The 23,103-nt window shown below is 43.2% G+C and overlaps 1 protein-coding gene across 1 annotated transcript in view; it reads right to left on the bottom strand.

The window, feature by feature from the left end:
* alox5a (arachidonate 5-lipoxygenase a) overlaps positions 1 to 22,736 on the bottom strand; it is a 78,724-nt gene extending 55,988 nt beyond the window's left edge. The window contains exons 1-2 of the mRNA XM_039737896.1: positions 22,520 to 22,736; positions 8,455 to 8,653 (exon numbers count right to left, since the gene is read on the bottom strand). Coding sequence (XP_039593830.1) covers positions 8,455 to 8,653; positions 22,520 to 22,669 — 349 coding nt within the window. The 5' untranslated portion in view covers positions 22,670 to 22,736. The remainder of the gene's footprint in view (positions 1 to 8,454; positions 8,654 to 22,519) is intronic.
* Between the last annotated feature and the right edge of the window lie 367 nt (positions 22,737 to 23,103).

The following is a 23,103-nucleotide window of genomic DNA, read 5'->3' as shown; positions in this document are numbered from 1 at the left end:
AAATAAAAAGAATCGTAGCCTTCAACAAATCCAAAACGTTTACCTTTTCGCAATCGTTAACATCTTCCGTTTGCGCTTGGGCACGGCCCCTGAAGCAGTAGCAGATCGTTTTGGAGCCATAATGAAGGGCTTGACTATGCACAAAGATAAACACAAAAGAGCACAACTCTTTACACAGCGAAACACGTTGATGCTGAATGAGCGAGACGAGACTTCCTGGTTAACACTGCATTCAGCACGCAGGAACTTAACTGCGTGCTCTGATTGGTTAGCTTCTCAGTCATCCGCCAATAGCGTCCCTTGTACGAAATCAACTGGGCAAACCAACTGAGGAAGCATGTACAGGAAGTAAAAAGACACATTGCCCGCAGAACCCGCGAAGCAGCGAAAAATCCGCGTTACATATTTAGTTATACTTTCATATAAAATCCGCGATAGAGTGAAGCTGCGAAAGTCGAAGCGGGATATAGCGAGAGATTACTGTATACTAATAAAAGGCAAAACCCTCACTGACTCACTCACTCACTCACTCATCACTGATTCTCCAACTTCCCGTGTAGGTAGAAGGCTGAAATTTGGCAGGCTTATTCCTTACAGCTTACTTACAAAAGTTAAGCAGGTTTTATTTCGAAATTCTACACATAACGGTCATAATGGTCGATAACGATCGACAACATCCGCCATGTTGAACTTTCTTATTTATGGCCCCATCTTCACGAAATTTGATAAGTGGCTTCCCTGCGCTATCCAAAACTGATGTACGTACTTATTTCAGTGGTATGACGCCACTGTCGGCCGCCATATTGAACTTTTCAACGGTCTTTGTTACTTATGGGCCCATCTTCAAGAAATTTGGTACGTGGGTTCCCAACGCTAACTGAATCCTACTTACGTACATATATACATCCATAGCCTGCAGCTCGGTCACCGTGTGAGGTGGCATTGGGTCCCCCATCCCAACGCCTCCCACGTTGTTGGCTGCCTGCCTATATAAGGCCGTCCGTCGCTCCAGTCTCTACATTCCTTTCCTTGCTTCGCCACGGGATTCAAGTCTCCCTGCTGATAACTACAGCCTTTTTATTTAATCCACGGCTTCTCCACTGTTTTATTGTTCATTTATTACGATTATAGTTATTGTGTAGGTATTTTAGACTTACTTTACATTGTTCAGGTACCCATTTCCTTTATCATTCCAACCGTACCCCCATTAACATGTCTATCGAGGTGATCACCATCCATCAAAGAACTGTCACTTACCGAGTGGTTTCCATGCCCAGAGATACCACCTACCTTTTCCATTCTCTTTGTTACATATTGCACGGCCATATCAGATCTAAGCACTCTAGATGGCTGGTGTAAAACACACAATTCAGATAAATAGACAGGAGTAAGCCCATGTAAAGATTTTAAAACTAGCAACAAGATTTTTAAATCAATTCCAAAACTGACAGGCAGCCAGTGTAAAGAAGCTAATATTGGAGAAACAGAGTCAGACTTTCTTGCCCCAACCAGAAAGCGAGCGGCAGCATTCTGGACCAACTGTAACCTGCATATCAGGGATTTGCTAATCCCAGAATACAGCAAGTTGCAGTAATCAAGGCGAGAAAAGATAAAAGCATGAGTAGCTTTCTCAAGATCCCTAGAAGATAAAAAAGGCTTGATCTTACCTAATAGACAAAGCTGGAAAGAGCAACTCTTGACTACTGAATTAACTTGTTCCTCAATAGAGAGGTTACAGTCAAAGATAACACCAAGATTGCAGACTTGAGGTTTGCAAAAGCCAGAGAAAGAGCCGAGAAGTCCAAGACCAATTTGGGCTTTAGCTGATGGACCCACTATAAGCACCTCTGTTTTATTTTGATTCAGATCAAGAAAATTATTAGCCATCCAGGAACTTAGTTCAGAAAGACAGTTGTGCAGTTGATTTATGGCAGAGTTGCAGACAGGAATATAAACCTGAGTATCATCAGCATAGTAGTGAAAAGAAATGTCAAATTTCCTAAAAATTGCTCCAATAGGGTGAAGGTATATAGAGAATAAGACCCAAAATGGATCCCTGAGGAACACCACATTTAAGAGGAGCAGTAGATGAAAAAGAGGAATTTAAAGTTCCTGAAAAATGTCTACCAGTTGGATATGACCTGAACCAGTTCAGAGCAGCCCCTTTGAGCCCAACAAGATGTTCAAGCTGGAACAGCAGTATCTCATGGTCAATAGTGTCAAATGCAGCGGACAGATGAAGGAGGACAAGGACTGCAGCGTCACCTGAGTCAGTAATAAGATGTCATTGAATACTTTAAGGAGGGCCGTTTCAACATCATGATAACACCATGTGCTTCTGTCTCCACGCAGGGGACGTTCTGCCATCAGAGCTGAACACTGCCAACGTCTATTTATTTTTAAAGTTTGTGCTGTTTCACTACTACATGGGCGCAGCCAGCATATCATAATTAATAAAAACATGACAGAGGCCTTTGAATCAGCACTCCAAATTGAGTGAAATTTACAATCAGAATGGTGTTGAGAGAGTGTGCTGGGTGCTCAGTGCAAGAAAATGTAATGAGGACGGGTGTCATGATTTTGCATTATTTGGGTCCTCTAAAGCCTCCGGTGTTTATTTCTGTTGTTAGGTCCACTTCCAGCGTTGCTAGGGGTGTGGCCACTGAGTTTGGGACCTATGATTGGATAAAAAGGTGGCTATGAGTGCCAATCCTTACCCAATGCAGATACCAAATCTCTGAACTTTTCAGACTTTGTCTTTCTGCTCTTTTCTTGTGTGTACTTTCAGTTTTGACCCTTTTGTTCTCTGACCAAGTTTATTGCCTTTCGTATTGGGTTTTGGTTTCATTTTGCTTTATATCTTTTTTGTTTGTTTTGCTGTCTTTTTTTCCTCACATCTCTCAGTTTATGCTCTGAAGTTGCCAGTTCGCTAACAGATGAACGGCTTGCGTGAGTGCACCTGTTCTAACCGCACTTCCTCTTCCAGGTCGAGAGTGGAGAAAAAGAATCACATGACCTGTGATGAGGCTTCTGGAAGTCCTGCCCCCCTACCCTCTGGGCCTATATAAAGTCCACGGTGGCCAGAAGTCAGCATTCAGTTTTGGAACTGCAACTGCTGGAATAGCCTGCAGGAGCACATAATACTTGACTCGGACACAGCCAACATTTGAATTTTTTCTTTGTTTTTGTTGCTTTTCATTTTCTTGCATTATTAGTCTTGTGGCTAATCAATGAGGGTCTTGGGGAGACCCTAACACTTCACAGTCTCTTGTCCTGTTTCTGCTACAATGGCAATGTTACCAGATCCATGACATAACTTTAAATATAAATAAATATGAAAATATCTGCAATAAAACAATCAACAAAGAGAAATAAATCGGGGCATTCCCATATGTGTGCATGATGGTCAGATCCAAAAAATGTGGGTAAAATAAATGCAAAAAGTCAAAAAATAAAAAAATAAATAAATATAGTCATGTGCCAGCTTAGAGCTCCATTTGCGACTGACCATTAGGCCATATGGCAGTCACCAAGTGTGCAGACCACTGAAAGTGAGGCTCTGTGGGTCTGGTGTGGGTCTCCAGTACACATCCAGTAACTGTTGGTACGAGAAGCACATCGATATTCGAGCCTCAGCTGACCCCCAGTCATCATGCCGCTCGCTCCCCCGACGGCACAACAGTTTCAAAGTGCCTGGATAGCTGTGCTCCCAGAACTCAATGGGGGAACTGCTCATCGTCAATGTGTTGGTGCTTCACGATGATCACTCAATACTTCATGGAGGAGATCAATCCCCTCTCCCCCCAACACACTCATTGTTCACATGCTAGTGCTTTGCAGGGTTTGTTACATCACTGAGAAAATTCGTCATTCATTTGTTAGTGCTTCACAACGATCAATTGATACTTCATGGGGGAAAGCATTTGTAGTGTAGTGGAATTGGAGAAATCAGCTCATCTATTATGCACAACCGTTCATCAGTAAAAAAAAAAAATCAGAGGGAAACATTGGTCGTAAATACAAATGGTCTCAACTCAGTAAATCAACACATGACTATACAAACACATAATAATTCATAATAATAATAATAATAATAATAATTCAGAACTAAACAGTACAATTAGGAGGGCGTAAAGGCACAATGCTAGAGCACATGCTGATTGGTGTGTTCCTCTCTTCTGCCCCCTAATTGTTGTTATGTGTGTTCCCCTTTATGTATACCTATCGACAGGTCCAACATCACTGTGTTATCTGTAGGTGACGCAATCCGCGTGCACAGAGGAAGTCAGGGCCCTGCCATTTTGGGGCCAGAAAACTGCCTTTCTCTCAACGTGGAGCTAATTGTGCACTCCTGGGACTCACACGGACCACCATCAGCCTTCATAAAGTTCTGAGAGGACGTTGCACAGTGTGGAGGCTTTAGTTTTCTGCTCTTGTTGTTTAGTTTAGTTTGAATTCCTGTATTTTTGTGTTTGTTTGTTTGTTTTTTTTTAACGTTTTGCCATTTCATAATTGGTGTCTGGATTGTTGGTGTGGTTTGTTATTTTTGGTCGGACTCTTTTTGACTAGGCTACCTTTTGTTACACTTTTTAACACTTTTACTCTTGTTTTGTTTTTTGAAAATCAACTCTTTTTTGTCATTTTGAGCCAGGGGTTGCACATTGCCCTTCTCCCTCTTTAGTAGTAGGGTGTTGTACCGTGTTAGCCATTATGGATGTATTGAGGAGTCAAGCAAAATGATACCTCTTATTGGCCATCTAAAAAGATTACTACTATATGCAAGCTTACATAACAACTCTTCAGGCCAATTTTAATTGTATTGTTTGTAATTTACAAACTGCTTGAAGAAGGGGCCTAAGTTGCCTCGCAAGCTTGCATATTGTAATCTTCTTAGTTAGCCAATAAAATATGTCATTTTGCTTGACTTCTCTTTCTCCCTCTTGAAATTCAAAAGCTTTGGCCCTCTCTTTGGTTGAGTAGGCCGCAAAGCCTGCTTCTTGAGCTTTGAAAGCCAAGGTAACTTAGTAAGGATGACATTATCATTTTCTCGCTGTTGTGATTGGTGTATTTTATCAGTTTTCTCTTTCTGTGGCTTTTCTAGTGAATTTCTGGGAGTTCTTGGAGGTGAATCTGGGGTTTCTGAAATCAAGGAATCTGATTTGGACATTTATTGTGTCCTATTTTATTTCCTGGAGAAGTTGTAATTTTTTTTTTTACTGTCTTGAATGTTGTTCTGCAGTGCCATATTGAGGTACTGAGGAAACTTCCCAGAATTCCCCAGGAATGTGACATCTGCAATGGTCATATTATGCATCATTTAGGCATCCATGTTTGAATAATCAAAAGCCTTTCGTGTCTTTCTCTGTGCCTTTTGATTTTCCAGCTTTCTTTCTTCAGATCAGATCAGATTGACTTTTTGGTTTCGACCTCTTTTTGGTCACAGTTTATCTCTTGATCATTTAATTAAAATTCTTTTCCTGTCAGGCCAGCAGCCATACCAGCTGCACTTCAGAAGGTCTGCTCAGGCCTGGCCAGCACTTGTATGGGAGACCAACCAGGAAAAGCTTGGGTTGCTGCTGGAAGAGGTGTGGGTGAGACCAGCAGGGGGCACTTATCCTGTGCTGTGAATGTCGATGTCAATGCCCCCATGCAGTGATGGGGGACACTGTGCTGTAAAAATGGTGGAATCCTTCAGATGAGATGTAAAACCGAGGTCCTGACTCACTGCGGTCATAAAAGATCCCTGGGTATCCTTGGTAAAGAACAGGGTCAAACCTGATGGCCTGGCTAAGTTGCTCTCCATGGCTTAGACCAGGGATGTCCAACTCTGGTTCTGGTGGGCCGCAGTGGCTGCAGGTTTTCATTCTAACCATCTTCTTAATTAGTTTTTGTTGCTGATTAACTTGGTCTGCCTTAGTTTTTAGTTGACGTGACTCAAACCCTTTAGTTGTTTCTTTTTCTTAATGTGCAGCCAAACAATAATGAGATACAAAACAAGCCACCACAAGACCAACTAACCTAAAAATAAAGAAAGGTGAAGGTCTCGGTTATGTTGGTCTGCTCAGGTCACCAAAACATCCTGACGGTGGTCTTAGTAAAAAACAGAAAATCAACAGTCTGCTGTGGCAGAATGAGAGCAGCAACACATCCTGAAATTCAAGAACAGCTTTAATTAACAGCAAGAATCGGCTTCTTGTTAAGTAAGTCAGTGATTGGACTGAAATTGGTTGGTGTTTGAAGCTCTGATTTAGCTGGTCATCTTTCGGCTCGTTTCACGTCTCATTTTTGTTTGGCTGCCATTTAATGAAGTAACAAATCAACTCAGAGGACTGAATCCTTAAAAACAGGGCTATGGAAATGAAGGGGAAAAGGAGCTCATTAGCAGTGAAAACTGGTTACTGATTAGGAAAAGGGTTAGAATGGAAACCTGCAGCCACTGCGGCCCACTAGGACCAGAGTTGGAGACCCCTGGCCTAGACATTCTGGCCCCCCTAATCATCCCTTGTCTCTCTATCTCTCACCTCTTCACCATCTAACAGCTGATGTGCGGTCAGCATAGTGACACGAAAATGGCTGCCGTTGCATCATTCAGGTGGATACTACATGTTAGTGGTGGCTCCCCACTCGGTGAAAGTAATTTGAGTTGTGAGAAAAGCGCTATATAAATGTAAAGAATTAGTATCATTATTATTTCGAGTTTTTAGGCCTCCTTTTAAGTTCCACGGATTCTGTAAATCATAACGCTTTTGTATCAAAAGTAGCCAATCAAAGGAGACGACATTTTCTGCTGATTCATTACTCTGAAATGCATCCATTAACTTTGATTAAACTTTTCTCCTTCCCATCACTACACCGTCAGTAAACCTTTTATTAGCCTTCTTCATTCGCCATGCTCATATATTCAGTAGATTCAGAAAGTTTTCAGACTCCTTCACTCGTGTTGTAGATTTAATTTTAAATTTCCCATTTTTGCCCATCAATCGACACTCAATAACCCATAGTGACAAAGGGAAAACATTGAGAAAGGTTTGTAAATGTATTAAAAATCTAAACCTGAACGCTCTCATTGTAAGAGCCACTCTTAGAAAGTTAAAGCTTTGAGTTAATAGAATTCATAGAAGTGGTCCAGCCTTTTGCTGTAGTCAGGTGTATCCTGTCTGCTTTAATCCTCCTGGAGATGTTTCTAGAACTTGACTGGAGACCACCTGTGGCCAACTGAATTGGCTGCATATGAGGACAAACACCAAGCCGTGAAGTCCAAAGGACTCTCTGTAGACTCCACGATCAAACTGTGGTCAGGCCAAGCAGATAAAACCACCGCTAAAGCTCTGAGTGTTCTCCACAGTACAGTGGGCTCGATAAATGTGAAATGGAAGAAGTTTGGAACCACCAGGACTTTTCTTAAAGTTGGCTGCCTGGCCAAATCGAGTAATCGGGCAAGAAGGACCAAGGTCAGCGAGGTGACCAAGAACCCAATGGTCACTCAAACAGAACTCCAGAGGTCCCCTACTGAAATTGGAGAACCTGTCCGAAGAACAACCATCACATCAGCACTCCATCAATCAGGAGTTTATGGTAGAGTAGCTCAATAAGAGCCATTCTTGAGTAAAAGATGCATGACAGTTAAAAGTAATATGACAGCACAAGGAAGAATTGAACTGTTTGGTCAAACCTCCAGGCGCCATGACTGGCGAGGACCAGGTGCTGCTCATCACCCGCCTAATAGTATCCCTACGGTGAAGCATGCTGTGAGGGTTCTTATTAGCATTAGGGACAAGGGCAACTGGACAGGATTGAGGGAAGGACGAATGCAGTCAGCACAGAGAGGTCCACTGCTCCATAGTTCACATGACCTCAGACTCAGATGACAGTTCACCTCTCTGCACTTCAATAAGCCAAGGCATACAGCCAAGACAGCACTGGGGTGACTTTGGGACAAGTCTCTGGGAGTCCTTGAGTGGTCCAGCCACAGCCCAGACTTAAACCCCATAATACATCTGGGGAGAGATTTGGAGTCAGCAGTCTACAGACGCATCCCATCCCGTCTAAAAGAGAGGATCTGTCAGAGCGAATGGGATCAACTGCCCAAATTCTGGTGTGCAAAGCTTGTAGAGACTTACCCACGAACACTCAAAGCTGGAATTCCTGGCAAAGGAGCTTCTACCAAGTACTGAATGAATTGATTTTTAATAAACTGGCAAATCTTTCCATAAACATGCTTATGTTTTATCATCATGGGTTATTCAGTGTAGATGGAAGGGTAAAAATGAGAAATTCTTCCACTTTAAATGAAATGTTTGACACAATAAAGTGTGCAGAAAGTGAAGGGGACTGAATCCACAGTATGTGTGTGTAAACCAAATATACTTGAATTAACATAATGAAGGCTCACAGGTCACAGTGATCGCTAGTTATTCTCTTCTTTTTTTAACTCTGGTGGTAGCCATGCTTTACCTTTCCCATCTCTGAGTACGATCTCCTTCTCGTCTGTGACCCATCGGTAGCAGGGAAACTCAATGTAGTCCCCTGCCGGCGTCTTCACCGTGATGTATTTGCAGTACCAGTCATCATGCATCCAGTACTTGCGCTTCTCAATTTTGACAAAAAGAATTTCCCCGAGGTCCTCCAGGACGTTCACATCATAGGTATCTACCTATAGAAAAAGACAAAAAAAAGAGTGTCACAAGATAAGTGACCCCACAGCCAAGAGGCGAGATGAGAACCGGGCTTTGTGTCGCAGCAGCTCTTAACCCGGTGGAGTGGAGGTGAAGGTCCAGAAATGGCCAGGCTGGCTGTGGTGCTCGTGTTACAATAGGATGCTGCTGACTCTAGAGTGCTGCCATAGCACTAATATGTGCACTTCATGGTTACCAGGAGACTCCCATACTTGCTAAAGATGAGCACATAAATAACCAAAATTGAGAAACATCATTTTGCCTGGCATATGTAGTAGCAACATAAGCTCAAAAGAAGCACGATGTCTCAACAAACTTATCAGGAAAGCCTGCGCCATCACGGGGCAAACTCTGAACACACTGGAAGCTGCTGTGGAAAAGTGGAGGGAGGCAAAATTGAGTGCCATCATTAAAAATAATCCCCTCCAGGAGGCGCCGTCCTGAAGCATATTTAGACACAGGCTCATTCCACCATATTGTGCTATGAAGTGCCTCTGGGGGTCTTTTCTGCCCTCTGCTATTTGGCAATTCAATGCTTCCATCCAATGTACTCATTAAGTTAATTGATTGACTGATTAATTGATTGACTGATTGGCCGCTTTATTTGTCCTGTGACTCTGTATCTTTTGTTTTTATGTTTCTGCTGCTGTACGCTTCTGAATCAGCTCAGAGAATTAATAAAGTTGATCTAATCTGCTTCTGGTACAGCAAGGGGGTAAATGGAGGTGATGGGCTGATAAGACAAACCAACAACTCTGGATTTACACTAGAAGATGCAGGAGCAGAGCTCTCAGGATTATCAAAGACTCCTCTCATCCCAGCAACAGCCTGTTTCATCTGTTAAAATCACGCAAAAGGTTTTGTAGCATCCTGGCCAGCACAGAGAGACTCCAAAGGAGTTTCTATCCTCAAGCAATAAGAATGTTAAATCAGAACATGCCTTCTCATCCATGAGCCTCCACATACTTAGACTGGACTGTAAGTTGTACTATGCCGTGGTCTGTCATTTAACTATGCACCTGTCTGACTTTGGTTTTGCACGATAATCACTGCACTATTCACCTTAACACTTAATTCTACTTTATTCACTTAATTTTACTTATTTATTCTGTTCTATAATACTGTTATCTTTGGTTCTAGGACTTTTTTGTTAATCTCACTGATATTCTTCTAACTTTGCACAGTTTTGATAAGCGGATCAGGATGCATTTCACTGCGTGTTGTCCTGTATAACTATGCATCCATCCATCCATTATCCAACCCACAACATTCTAACTACAGGGTCACGGGGGTCTGCTGGAGCCAATCCCAACCAACACAGGGTGCAAGGCAGGAAACAAACCCCGGGCAGGGCGCCACACACACCCACACACCAAGCACACACTAGGAACAATTTAGGATCGCCAATGCACCTAACCTGCATGTCTTTGGACTGTGGGAAGAAACCCATGCAGACACGGGGAGAACATTCAAACTCCACGCAGGGAGCACCCGGGAAGCGAACTGCAAGGCAGCAGCACTACCCACTGCGCCACTGTGCTGCCCATAATTATGCATGTGACAAATAAAGAATCTTGAATCTCGAATATTGCAATGTGACAAAAGTGGGAGATCAAGCTGAAACTTTGCCAGGCCTGGTTCAGTGCTTCATCTGCTCGGGTGGGCCAACAGGGCAGCAAGTGGGCTGTAGAATGCGAGAAAGAGTTGATTAAAGGATCATTTCGGTCCTTTTCAAGTTAGCTGTGGTGCATATTAGTTTGTCACATAAAACTGTGTACTAAAGTGAAGCGCTTGTTATAAACTTAAAACTTGCAGTTTACAAACCTGTCTTAATGACTATCGACCAGTCGCTCTCACCCCTGTCATCGCAAAGTGCTTTGAATGACTGGTAAACACCCACATCAAAGCCTCCATCCCAGCTGATCGAGACCAACACCAGTTTGCCTAACGGTCAAACAGATCAACTGAGGACGCCATCTGTGTGGCTCTACATGCTGCCCTCTCACACCTGGAAAAGCCCAACACCCAATGTTAGGATGCTCTTCATTGACTACAGCTCTGCATTTAATGCCATCATACCTAACCAGCTGATCCAAAAAGTCTATGCACTAGGACTTGCTCCATCGATATGCGACTGGTTACTGGATTTTCTCACCAAACACCCCCAGTCTGTCAGGATGGGCAAACACACGTCCTCCACCATTACCCTGAGCAAATGGTGTGCCGCAAGGGTGTGTACTAAGTCCTCTTCTCTATGCACTCTTCACCCATGACTGCCAAACCATCCACCAATCAAGCATTATTGTTAGATTTGCGGATGATACGACTGTCATTGGGCTTGTAACAGACAACAATGAAGCTGCATATAGAGAAGAGGTTCAGAATCTGACAGCATGGTGCAACCCCAACAACCTGGTCTTAAATAACAAAAAGATCAAAGAAGTTATTCTGGACTTCAGGACCACTAAAAAGACCAATCACAGTCCAATAACAATCAATGCAGATGCTGTGGAGAGAGTTTCCAGCATCTCAGAGGACCTGTCCTGGGCTGACAACAACTTGGCTATAACAGGCAAAGCACAACAACACCTCGATTTTCTCAGGTAGCTAAGGAGAGCTGACCTCCCCGAGAAGCTGCTGGTTAATTTCTATAGCTGCACTATAGAGACCATCTTAACTAACTGCATGATGGCCTGCAGGTACAACAGCTGCACTAAGGCTGCTAAAGAAGCCCTGCAGCGGGTCGTGAAAACAGCAGAGGCCATCATTGGGACTGAACTGCCATCACTCGAACTCTCGTGTAAGACTCGCTGTGTGAGAAGGGCCAAAAACATTCTCAAGGACATTCTTTGTTTGAGCTCCTCCATCAGGAAGACGCTTTAAGTCAGTCCACGTACGCACAAACAGACTAAAAAATAACTTTTTCCCAACTCTGAATCTCCTCAGTGTGAGATCATTTTTAATTGAACTTGTGCAATAAGCTATATTGGTAATGTGCAATATACAGTACTAATGTAATACAGTATATAATATGTAATGTACTATTCATTAACAGGTGCAATAACAATTTATGCTGCTGTACTTTGAGCAATAATAATTTGCTCTGGTTACTCGATCACTTAACACTGTATACGACATATTTGGAATTATTTGACTTTTCTTTAAATGCACCTTGGGGCTGTCACAAAAAGCAATGGAAAATCGAAACATGGAAAAAAGGTTTAACTTTACCAAATATGGCTATTTTTGAAGGCAGAATCCATCCATCTATCCATTATCCAATCCGCTATATTCTAACTACAGTGTCACGGGGGTCTGCTGGAGCCAATCCCAGCCAACACAGGACGCAAGGCAGGAAACAAACCCCAGGCAGGGTGCCAGCCCACCACAGTGGATTATTATCTACATCTTACGAGTGCATAAATATTGTAAAACAGTACATTCACATCGCTTTAGAATGGAATAAAAAAAAACTCTTTGTGAGATCCGGCCATTTTAAAAGAAAACTGGCTCTGCACTTCATCTTACCGTTTGTCTTTCCCTTTGCAGCAATGCATGAAAGGCAAGAAACAGGCACCAGCCTATCACACACGCAATCCCATTCAACCATACAACAGTAAGTGAATGACAAGATGGAACTCTGGAGAGAGCAAAATACAACACAATGAGTGTTGGTGGGCAGGAAAACGTCTTCCATGTTCCTGCAGGCAATATTATGCAATATTATGCAATAAATAAATAATATGCAAAGAATTTGCTTTGTGTATTTGTTTGGCTCTCCTGCCTAAAGTCGATGCCATTCTAGACGTTGTGTACTCTACGCCATAGACATCGAATTACTAGACGCCGCATGACCAGCAGCATCGTACATCAATGTCGCTGCCATATTGCGAGTGGCACTGCTATGGAGTGAAGTAATGGATAAAGATGCCTCACGCATGTGCTGCTTGGGATTGTACAAACCACTGTACGCTCCAAACCAGATCCCGGGGATTACATTTCATAGGTAAGGCTGAACAATTGTTTTGGTTATATTTGGCCGTTAGAAAATCCCATTTTATAATCTTAACTTTAGCTACGCCAGGCTAAGCTAGCAAAGCCACGCATTCATGTGCTCAAGTGAGCCTCCAAACAATGTTTTGGCTAAACGTATTTTGTCACTAACTATGTAGATTGTTGTTAGCTGTTAATGTTTCTCAAACTTTGAAGCTTTCCCAAAGAAATCCACCTCAGGAAGCAGTGGGAGGTAGCCCTTAGCTGTACCGGCATCATATGATCAAAGCTACCACTCGCTCACATTAAAAAACAAAGGAGGTTCGATGATTCCTTCTGAGGGTCCAGTCAAGGTGGTCAAAGTAGCTGAGCGTGTTATCCGACAGTCGACATTAGGGCAAGCTGTCAGTGTATCTTTGATCAATCAGTTTGTTCGGGCTGAGATTGGTTCAGATGATGTGTTTTTTCTCAAGGAGCACATTGAGGAAAGAAACACAGTTTGAAATTGACAACCATCATTTCATGCTCATGTCTTTAGTTTTGTCTGTCTTCCACAAACTAAGGCTGCACCGTACTGCCAGACTGAATACTCTCAAATTATAGGATCTGAGTGAGCAAGAGGAGTGCAAGTCTGTTGGAGATCAGTGAGGTGTGGAGAGCTTTAAATGTTAAGAGCGATATTTAATATTGTATTCTGTAGTTAACAGGGAGCCAGTGAAGTTGAGAGAGATAAGGTATAATATGTTCAGTGGATTTAGAACAGCAGGTTATTATGCTGGCAGCAGAATTTTGAAGAAGTTGTAAGTGATGGATACGTTTTTGTGGGATGCCAGATAGAATAGCATTACAGTAATCTATACGTGAGGTGACTCGGGCATTAACCAATACTTCAGTAATGTGTTGCGTAAGAACAGGACATCTAGAAATGTTTCAAAGATAGAAGAAGGCAGTCCAAGAAATGTTACTTATATGGGAGGAATTATTTAATAATAATAATAATCTATATATATAATTCACTAAGGCAAGACACCCATGGAAAGGCAAGACAACCATGAAAAGCACACCGGATGGGGCGTGGATTCACTAAGCCACGCCCACCAACTCCAAGACCATTGGATACGACGACAACTCGCAGGGCCACGTCCACCAACTCGGACGCAAGGACACAAAAAAAATGGCGTCATTTATATTTGTATGTCGTAGAGGCCACATGCAGTGCAGGTCAGGTTAATGTCTTGCACCTTCGAGCCACGTTGACTGTTCATAGAGGTTTGTTTTTAGCGGAGGTGAATCGCCATATGCAGCGTGTGAAACAGTTTGCGAGGGGTATCCCATGGGATCCTTAAAACAATCCTTTACAACTGAGGTTAAAGCACAATGAAGTAAGCAGTCTTTGAAAACAGAGTTTTCGGTTACGATGCACAACCGCGTGCACCATAGCAAACTGTTTTACACGCTACATACAGCAATTCACATTCGCGACAAACATGCGTCTTCTTAGATGCTCCTGCAGGAACATGAAAGACGTTTTCCTGCCCACCAACACTCATTGTGTTGTATTTTGCTCTCTACAGAGTTCCATCTTTTCATTCACTTATTGTTGTATTCTCACACCAACCCGTTTTAGACATCCGTGTCTTTCCAGAAGTGTTTAGCATTCAATAAATAATTATGCGTGACATTGAGCGTGTGTCTAGGCGTGGGTAAGCCATTGAACCCCATTCGGGCTGCAAACCGTGGAATTCCCACTAAGTGCGACTCATACGCTCTCACTGGTTACGTTCCTACCCTTTGTGCACACCCCCCTCCAACCTCGCTACTACCGTGGTCGGGTGTCTTGGTGGATTATATATAGAAAAGCAGCCAAAACCGCACAGAGCAATGAAAAGTCTATGTCAGTCACAGGTACATCTGGAGTGTGTGAAGACGACGACTCAAGTGACGAGTTGGAGGTGGGCACATGAGCGGGCAGTGCATACTGAATGAGAAATCAGCAGACTAGCATGACAGATGGAGCTGAATGGACGTCCTTCTCTCCTCCCGTTCCACCCTCCACGCCTCAGCGCCGTCCAGCCCCATCACTCCGTCTGGCAGGAGAAGGCGCGATGGCAGTCCGCCAGTTTTCAGTCACGGAAGATTGTGTGTTGGTTCGTTCCGTGCATTGTTACAATGTTGCTTTTCTTGCTGATTTATTACATTACCGATTTTTCAAATGTTAATTTTCTCCCTGTGCTTAAAAATCATTAAAAAACCTGCCTGATTATGTGGCGTATGGTATGCCGCAGGTTGGCTAGTTATTATTATTATTTAATAATTCCCATTATTAGTGTATGAAAGAATATAAATAATTGCATTTAAATGATTCACCAAAATATGTTGTATGTAAATGATACTATTTTAAACGTTATTGTTTTTTCATCAGAAAACACGGTTTTCACGTCTACCTGTATTATTTTAAATGGCACTTTTGCCACTTGCTATATGGCGGACGCGCTGACTTACCGTGTCGACTGGGCAACACAGTGAATGTGGCGTCTATCTATATATGTCTTTGCACACACAGGGTTTCGACGTCAAGTCAATGAGTCTGACAGTCCTCCTGGTAAAGAGGGTCTACCTATAACGTAACAGTGAGTTTTATTGATGTTTACAGCTTTGTTTCGCTGTCTCCCCCTGAATGTCGACTTTAGTTGACATCCATCTTCAGGGACAAACCTAATAAGTTAATAAAGTGTCTCAAAAATTGCCATTTCAAATAATCTTTATGGCTTTGTATTCATGTTAGAGAAAACACTATGCTAAGTTTGGGAGAACATGTAAACTCCGCACGGACAACGACCAGACACACGTTTCAAACCCATGACACTAAATCCATGATGCAGCACCAGTAACGATTGTTCACCCTATTCATCTGTATAGCATTGAGTTTGCCGGTAGACAACATTTCCATTGTTAATATTCTACAGCTCTACACTTCTGCCTGTGTCACCTGCAGTTGGCTGGTCAGGAACACGTTTTTCTTTTACTCTTCGGCAGCAAATAGTTGTCCACAGAAAAATGAGTGCTACAAACCCGCAGGTCCGCTTTTAGTAGATCTTTCATTCGATTGTTCACATAAAACCTCAGCATGACCAGCCAAAACTTTAAGGTATTGCAATTACCGCAAGGAAGTCAATGGAAACCGTGAACACTTCATTTCTTAAGTTTTGGTTCACACCCTGGATATGCTCATTTTCAAAGAATTTTCTTGAAAGACAAAATTGCTCTACACAGCTTCAGACACGTATAGTTTTGTGCTGACCAACTTCCTTATTTACGTCTGAACTCCACTCATGAGGGCAGCTGTGAGCACATAAGCAAACAGGAAATGTAGTCTTACCTCAAGACGAGCAGTTCTAAGAATCTTTGATTGAAGCAATTATTTTAGTTTCATTCTGTTGTCACAGTGATACCTCATAAACAAGAAAAGCCTATTTTCTTACATCGAAACCTTTGTTGGTTCAAAGTGGACGTATTTGATACAATTTAAGGCTTTTTCATTCAGCTGGTATCATTCAGCCCCATTGTAAGCCTCAAGAACTGACAAGGTATTTTTAAACTTTATTAAAAAAGGCTTCACTATATGCGGCGACTCACACCTACACGTCAGAGGGTTGCCCTCCGAGTTCCTCCCAGGTATGTGATACCACCCTGGAGCGGGAGGGGGTGCTGCTGCTAAGTACAGAGAAACAACCAAGTGAGGGCAACTGATTCCACCCCTTCTGGTCCCTGGGCCATAAAAGAGCAACCGACCAGGAGGAGGCGTCACTTCTTATCTAAGCGACCCGAGCAAAGGAGCTCCACCTGTGAATAGCAAAAGGCATTAAGGGAGATTAAACCACATTGCTTTGGTGGCACCATTTTTTGTTTCTCTTGAGCACCATCGTGCAAAGCCTTAAGTAAATGGGGACGGCCAGGTTAGTGCCCCTTAATTTACCTATGAATCAGCCTATCATTCCCTCGAATGAACACAATGCCATAATTTTGATGAAATAATTTCAACCTAAGCAATGATAAACTTTAAGAAGAATTGTAGGAGCAGGAGAAGGTGAGGAGAGGCCAGGTCAGTGCCAGTGGGGTCTGAAACAAGAGTCCTTATTTATCGATCACTAAAGAGGGTGTAGGTGACCAGTCCTTTGGGTCTCATGGCTTGTTAGCGCTGACTGGGCACAACAGCAGTTTCTGTGTGCACCAAGCATACTGGACTGTTGTCAGTTACATATGCAAAGTGGGCCTTTAGCCTCATTGATCACATTACTTGCTTGATTTATCAACTGATTCTCTCATCGATTGGCTGATGTAGGACTACAGACATAACCCCCTGTCTCACATGTGCATTTAGGAGACAGCTTAAGGGCTCTGGTGGTGGTAGTTCCCTGCCAGACCAGGGGTTGGCGCTGTTTGCTAATGCCTTCTCTCGGCCACCAAGCAGAACGGTAGACTGACAGCCATTCCACCTCTGACGTCACTTCTGTTGTCCACCCCTTTCCTGTCTGGAAGCCATAGGACCAGCAGTTCGGCCATCTTGTAGTCAGTTCTGTTGTGAACTTTGAGTCTGAAAAGGTGTTTCCGCAAATTCTTGTGTGTGTGTGTTTTTTTGTTTTGTGCAACCCTTCAATTATACAGACTTACTGCTGTGGTACCCCAATCCTTTCATGTTGTCGTGTCTCCTTTTAACCCAAACCCCCCAATTAAAGCTATACCTTGATGGCCCATTACTGATTGTCAGTTAATCACAGGCCCACCCGTCTATGTTCAAATTCCGCTTTGTCCATTACATGATCCTGGCGAGACCAAGTCTATCGATAAAGCAAAAGTGAACCCTGAATAGGGCATCTGTCCATCAATGGGCAAACTCACAACCTCACACCAGGTTAGTTGAGACTGGCTCACTACTCCAGGATCCCGAGTTTGATTCCCATCCTGATCACTGACCATGTGGAGGTTGTCTGTTCCAGCCATGCAGATTTTCTCAGGGTCCTCTGATTTCCTCCCACACCTCAGAGACGTTCAGGTTAGGTTGATCGGCCCACATACATGGGTGTCCATGAGACATGTGTGCACTGAGATGGGCTGGCATCAAGTGCTGTCCAAGTTTGCCAGTTATGGTGAACTCCAGTGTAGAGGTTGGTTGCAAACCCAAGGCCTCTGAGTAAGTTAGCAGTAGCTTTTCCAGTTGAGCTAAAGGGAAATCCCGCCACGCGAGTGACAAAGGGAGCTTCACACATCTACTCGAACTGTGAGGATGCCATGTTACGCAGCGACAGGCTCTCTCACAGCGCTCCCTCGGCCATATAACAGAGTACGCATATTCAGAAAATGGAGAGATTACAATGGCTGATTGAATGCAGGTCTTTCAGAAGACTGTAAAAACATTTGGACGTGAGCGCCAGTAGGCTGTGCACCCTAGGAACCAAGTTAACATTTCAGGAATTATTTGACCACACTGATGCTGACCTTTCGGATCATAAATTAGGTCATTACGATCGCAATTGATGAGAGGAATTCATAGTTAATTGCAGAATTACAGTATTTGAGGGTTCCTCTGGACGCCTCTTTCTCTTGAATGGTTTGGCTCAAAAACTAATCAGCACATAAGAGGCTTGGTATTTTGGTATTTTTCCGTCCAGCCGTTTTAGCTCTAGAAGGTTCTAAAGAAATTGTGACATACAGACACACAGACACACACCCATCATCAAGATATCAATGCTTTTGGTATCGGGGGCCCTAAAACATCAAGATGAATCTAAAGTTTTCGTTCCTCCCCCATAGATGATTGGTTATAGTGGGGGTGGGCACCAAGGCAAAAACAACCAAACTTAGAGAAATGCCATGAAGTGAGATGGAGAGCCTGCAAACCCCTCATGGACAACAACCAGACCAGGAACTGAGCTCACGGGGTGCTATCACTTATTCACAGGATCACTTTATTATTAAATCAAAGTAATGCAGTCAAATCAGTTTTTAACATTTATCTACATACCACTGAAGCTTCACTTGAAATGTGACACACACAGTCAGCATGTCTCCTGAAACTGCCATCCTGTATCTGCAGCAGAGACACCCGCCATCTGACCCACATAATCACATAACACCTCAAATGCTCTACTTTAAAAGCAGCATGATGCATATCTCAGATTACAAATGAGACTCTCGTGTGTCTAACACCTTAGGTGTCTGGTCTCACAACAAGTCACCGCTCACCATAAGGCTGCCATGAGCTCTGCTGCGTTCAGCAGGCAGCCATTTTAGAACTCCATGTGCTACTCACACTGTGCTTCTCTTCTCAGTGAAATTTAAAATGTTCTCTGTAGCAAACAACATCAACCCAAGCTGTGCCGAAACCTGAGCTGGACCGTGACCACCGCTAGCAGGAATGGAGGTCAGCTCCCCATCTCCAGCTTCTCCTAGTCCCACCTCATTTAGCTCTTCTTGTTGAGGATCTAACTGACCGACACTGCACGTCGTTAACTCGCTTGAGGAAGCATCTGAGGTTAATGAATACTGTTATGGTGTAGAGAGACAAGTTACAGGTCGCTTATGGCTTCATCAGAAACACTAGGAATAGCACAAGTGCTTCTATTGTTCTACACCAGGACTGCCATCCGGTGAAGTGACTCACAGACAGAGGAGGGAGGACTGAACCAGCAATCTAGTGATGGGATGAGTTTAGATTAGATTAGATCAAATTATTAATCCATCCATCCATTATCCAACCCGCTATATCCTAACTACAGGGTCACAGGGATCTGCTGGAGCCAACACAGGGCGCAAGGCAGGAAAAAAACCCCGGGCACCTCAAATTATTAATCCCATTGGGAAATTCAAATGCATACAGCAGCAGAAGCATTAAAAACAAGAATACAGACTCACAGGAGAGATAATACAACCAATCAATCAATAAGTAAAAATAAATTACAAGTACATTGGGTGGAAGCATTGAATTACCTAATAGCAGTGGGCAGAAAAGACCCCCAGAGGAGCTTCTTAGCCCACTGTGGTGGAATGAGCCTGTGGCTTAAAAGTGCCACAAGAGGGGGTGGCGGGGGGCTTGGGTTAAGGATTTTTCAAGTGTTGCCCTCCTCCTCCTGACTCTGACTGCCCAAGTAAGATTTACATTTACAGATATTTGCTTAGCAGAAGCTTTTGTCCAAAGTGACAAAAGTGGTCAACATAACTGAGTTAATATCATTCTGGGGGGGTTCTTTGGTAACAAGTACTGCAATGCAAGGGTACAAAATTGACCACCACAAGTGAAGAACTCAGAACAAGAATACAATTGAGTTACACTTCTTAAGGTATAAACACCTTCTTCTTCTTTTTCTTTTAGCTGCTTCTGTTAGGGGTTGCCACAGCGGATCATCTTTTTCCATATCTTTCTGTTCTCTCCATCTTGCTCTTTCACACCCATCACCTGCATGTCCTCTCTCACCACATCCATAAACCTCCTCTTAGGCCTTCCTCTTTTCCTCTTCCCTGGCAGCTCTATCGTTAGCACCCTTCTCCCAATATACCCAGCATCTCTCCTCTGCACATGTCCATACCAATGCAATCGCGCCTCTCTGACTTTGTCTCCCAACTGTCCAACTTGAGCTGACACCAAACAGCTAATATCAGTTATATAAAACTTCACCAAGCAGGAGGGACTTCAAATGATTTCTAACACGTTCAGAACTTCAAATGGAGGTGGGCAAATTGATCCTCCAGCTAGGAGCTACACATGGAAAGGGTCTGGACTGAGCGGTGGCATCAACAGACACCATTCATCAGTAGACCTGAGTGGTCAAGAAGAAGCACAGCACATCGTGAGTGTCCCCATATGTATATACTGTATATATATATATATATATATATATATATATATATATATATATATATATATATATATATATATATATACTAGCTGTACCCCGTGGGTTCTCCCACATAGTAATGAAACAGGACAAACTTTAAAAATCAATAGATGTTGGCACAGTATCTGATCGTGTTCAGCTCTGACATTAAAGCGTTCCCTGCGTGGGCAGAAAAGCACATGGCCGTGATATCTCTGGCAATCAGCAGCTGCCCTCTTAAACACACGGAGCTCTGATCTCTCTGTCAAAAACATCAAACGTTACTCTGTAGATGCTAATGTCACTTGAACAAACAGGTATCGCTAACTAAGTGGAGGCAAAGTGCACTCCAACAAGTGGCGAAATGTAGACCAACTTGAACAGAGGCTGGAGTGTGAGTGAGGAAGGCCCCGCTGCCCACCCCGCTCTTGGCCAAGAATCACTGTGTTGGATTTGCATAAATACATCTGTACGGCAAGCGAATTCTGGTACTTAGCACGATGAGAGAAGACACAAAATCAACCGGAAAGTTGAAGCAGATTATAGAAAACAACCAGATCTAAATCCGTTAAGTAATGGACAAACAGACAGAACGCGCTTGGACCATGAAATTTTTAAAACCATTTCTTAGCGAGCACCTGTGGGCCAAGGGTAACCTACATTCCAAATTTCAAGTCCTCGTGATTCAGGAGATTTTGTGATGATTGAGTCAGTGGTATTTGGCTTATATATATGTGCTGACCTACTGACTATTCAGTATGCAAGAATCAAAGATGAAGAAGCCCGTTTTATGCCTTCCAGCGCCACAACACTGTATGAAGAAAGAGTTTCTGGGTCAGGAGGAGGGCTCATCAAAGGCGAGACCCCCATTTCCTGAAGCTCCTGGGATGCAACAGGGCTGCTCAATTTGAACTACAGTTCCCAGTATGCCCTGCATGTGTGTGTACAGATGCACTGGCCTAGGAATGCTGCCACGTAGCATATCCAGGAAGAATTCAGCCCTGGAAGGTCATTTATGCAATTTATAGTTCCATCTGGAAAAGGGAATGTCACCAATCCAGTGTCACCTTCCATTACTTTTTACAATTCACTTGTTTCTAAAGTGAGAGTTCTGTCAAGTTGTGCAGCTCATGGCAGGTCAGAGGAGGGGGATGAACCTGTGCTCTTATGATTTGATACACACAGATAGATAGATAGATAGATAGATAATGAAAGGCACTATATAATTAATAGATAGATAGATAGCTATTAGGCACTATATAATAGATAGATAGATAGATAGATAGATAGATAGATAGATAGATAGATAGATAGATAGATAGATAGATAGATATTAGGCACTCTATGATAGATAGATAGATAGATAGATAGATAGATAGCTATTAGGCACTATATAATAGATAGATAGATAGATAGATAGATAGATAGATAGATAGATAGATAGATAGATAGATAGATAGATAATGAAAGGCACTATATAATAGACAGATAGACAGACAGACAGACATGGAAGGCACTATATCAGACAGACAGTCCACCTTCTACACCACAGACTGGCCGCTGTTTCTGGTCACAGGCTTGTGGAGCTGCAGCTTACGTTCCTAATTCTATATTACAGTGTGCATCTCTAGATTTTGTTTTAGATGAGCAAGGCTCACAGGCACACAGCAGAGGTCACAAGTAGGACTTGCACAGCAATGAAAACAGCTATCTGATCAAGAGCCATCCTCCTTAGACATGAATTGAGTAACATACTATCTGCCCCCTGCAGCCTCATTTTACACCAATGGCAGCCACTGCCCTCCACCTCTTTTCCCAGCTAATGTTTAATGGCCACTGATCGAGTGCTCCCTACGGTAGGAGTCTTACGTCACAGACCATGTAGGAGTCCGAGACTGACACTGCGCCCCCTCATCTACCCCACAGAGTGGCCCCAAGCAGCCACACCTCGGCACGCGGGCAGCCCGACTGAACACTTACGGCTCCTCTTTCAAAGTCGTTGTACAGAGGCTTGTCCAAGAGAGTCTTCTCGCTGCAGCCCTCTGATCCCACCAGGGTCATGTAAATGTAGTCGTCCGTTCCTGCAAACCACTGGCTGCCCGTGGACACGGTGACAGTGTAGAGGGGCATGTTTGGGACAAGGAGCTCAGGAAGGGTGTCTCTGGAGGTCTGCTGGCTGAGGGCTTCCTCTGCCGGACTCGGCTCACTTTAGTTCCCTTTTTCTCTTTTTTTTTAACAGATACACCCCCTATCTCTCTCTCTCTCTCTCTCTCTCTCTCTCTCTCTCTCTGCACAATAAAACCACAAACCGCAGATACAAATAAATAAGCAAAGGCATCGATGGGCCGCCTGATAAAGCTCTACAGCTGAGCCACCTCTCTTCCTCAAAGGGTGCATTCATTTCTTGTTTGGTTTCAATAAGTACCAGAGTTAGTTCTGCTTACTGAGAACAAGTTGCCTACTTGGAATTTCAACATTTACCAGAGTTTAAAAAAAGAAAATGAAATTGTAAAATATTAAGAAGCTAAAATGTGTGCAAAGATGTCTTGCGTATTGTCACTATT

Source organism: Polypterus senegalus, chromosome 1, assembly GCF_016835505.1.
Source record: "Polypterus senegalus isolate Bchr_013 chromosome 1, ASM1683550v1, whole genome shotgun sequence".
Classification (NCBI taxonomy): Eukaryota; Metazoa; Chordata; class Cladistia; order Polypteriformes; family Polypteridae; genus Polypterus; species Polypterus senegalus.
This window is presented reverse-complemented; position numbering and strand designations above follow the sequence as displayed.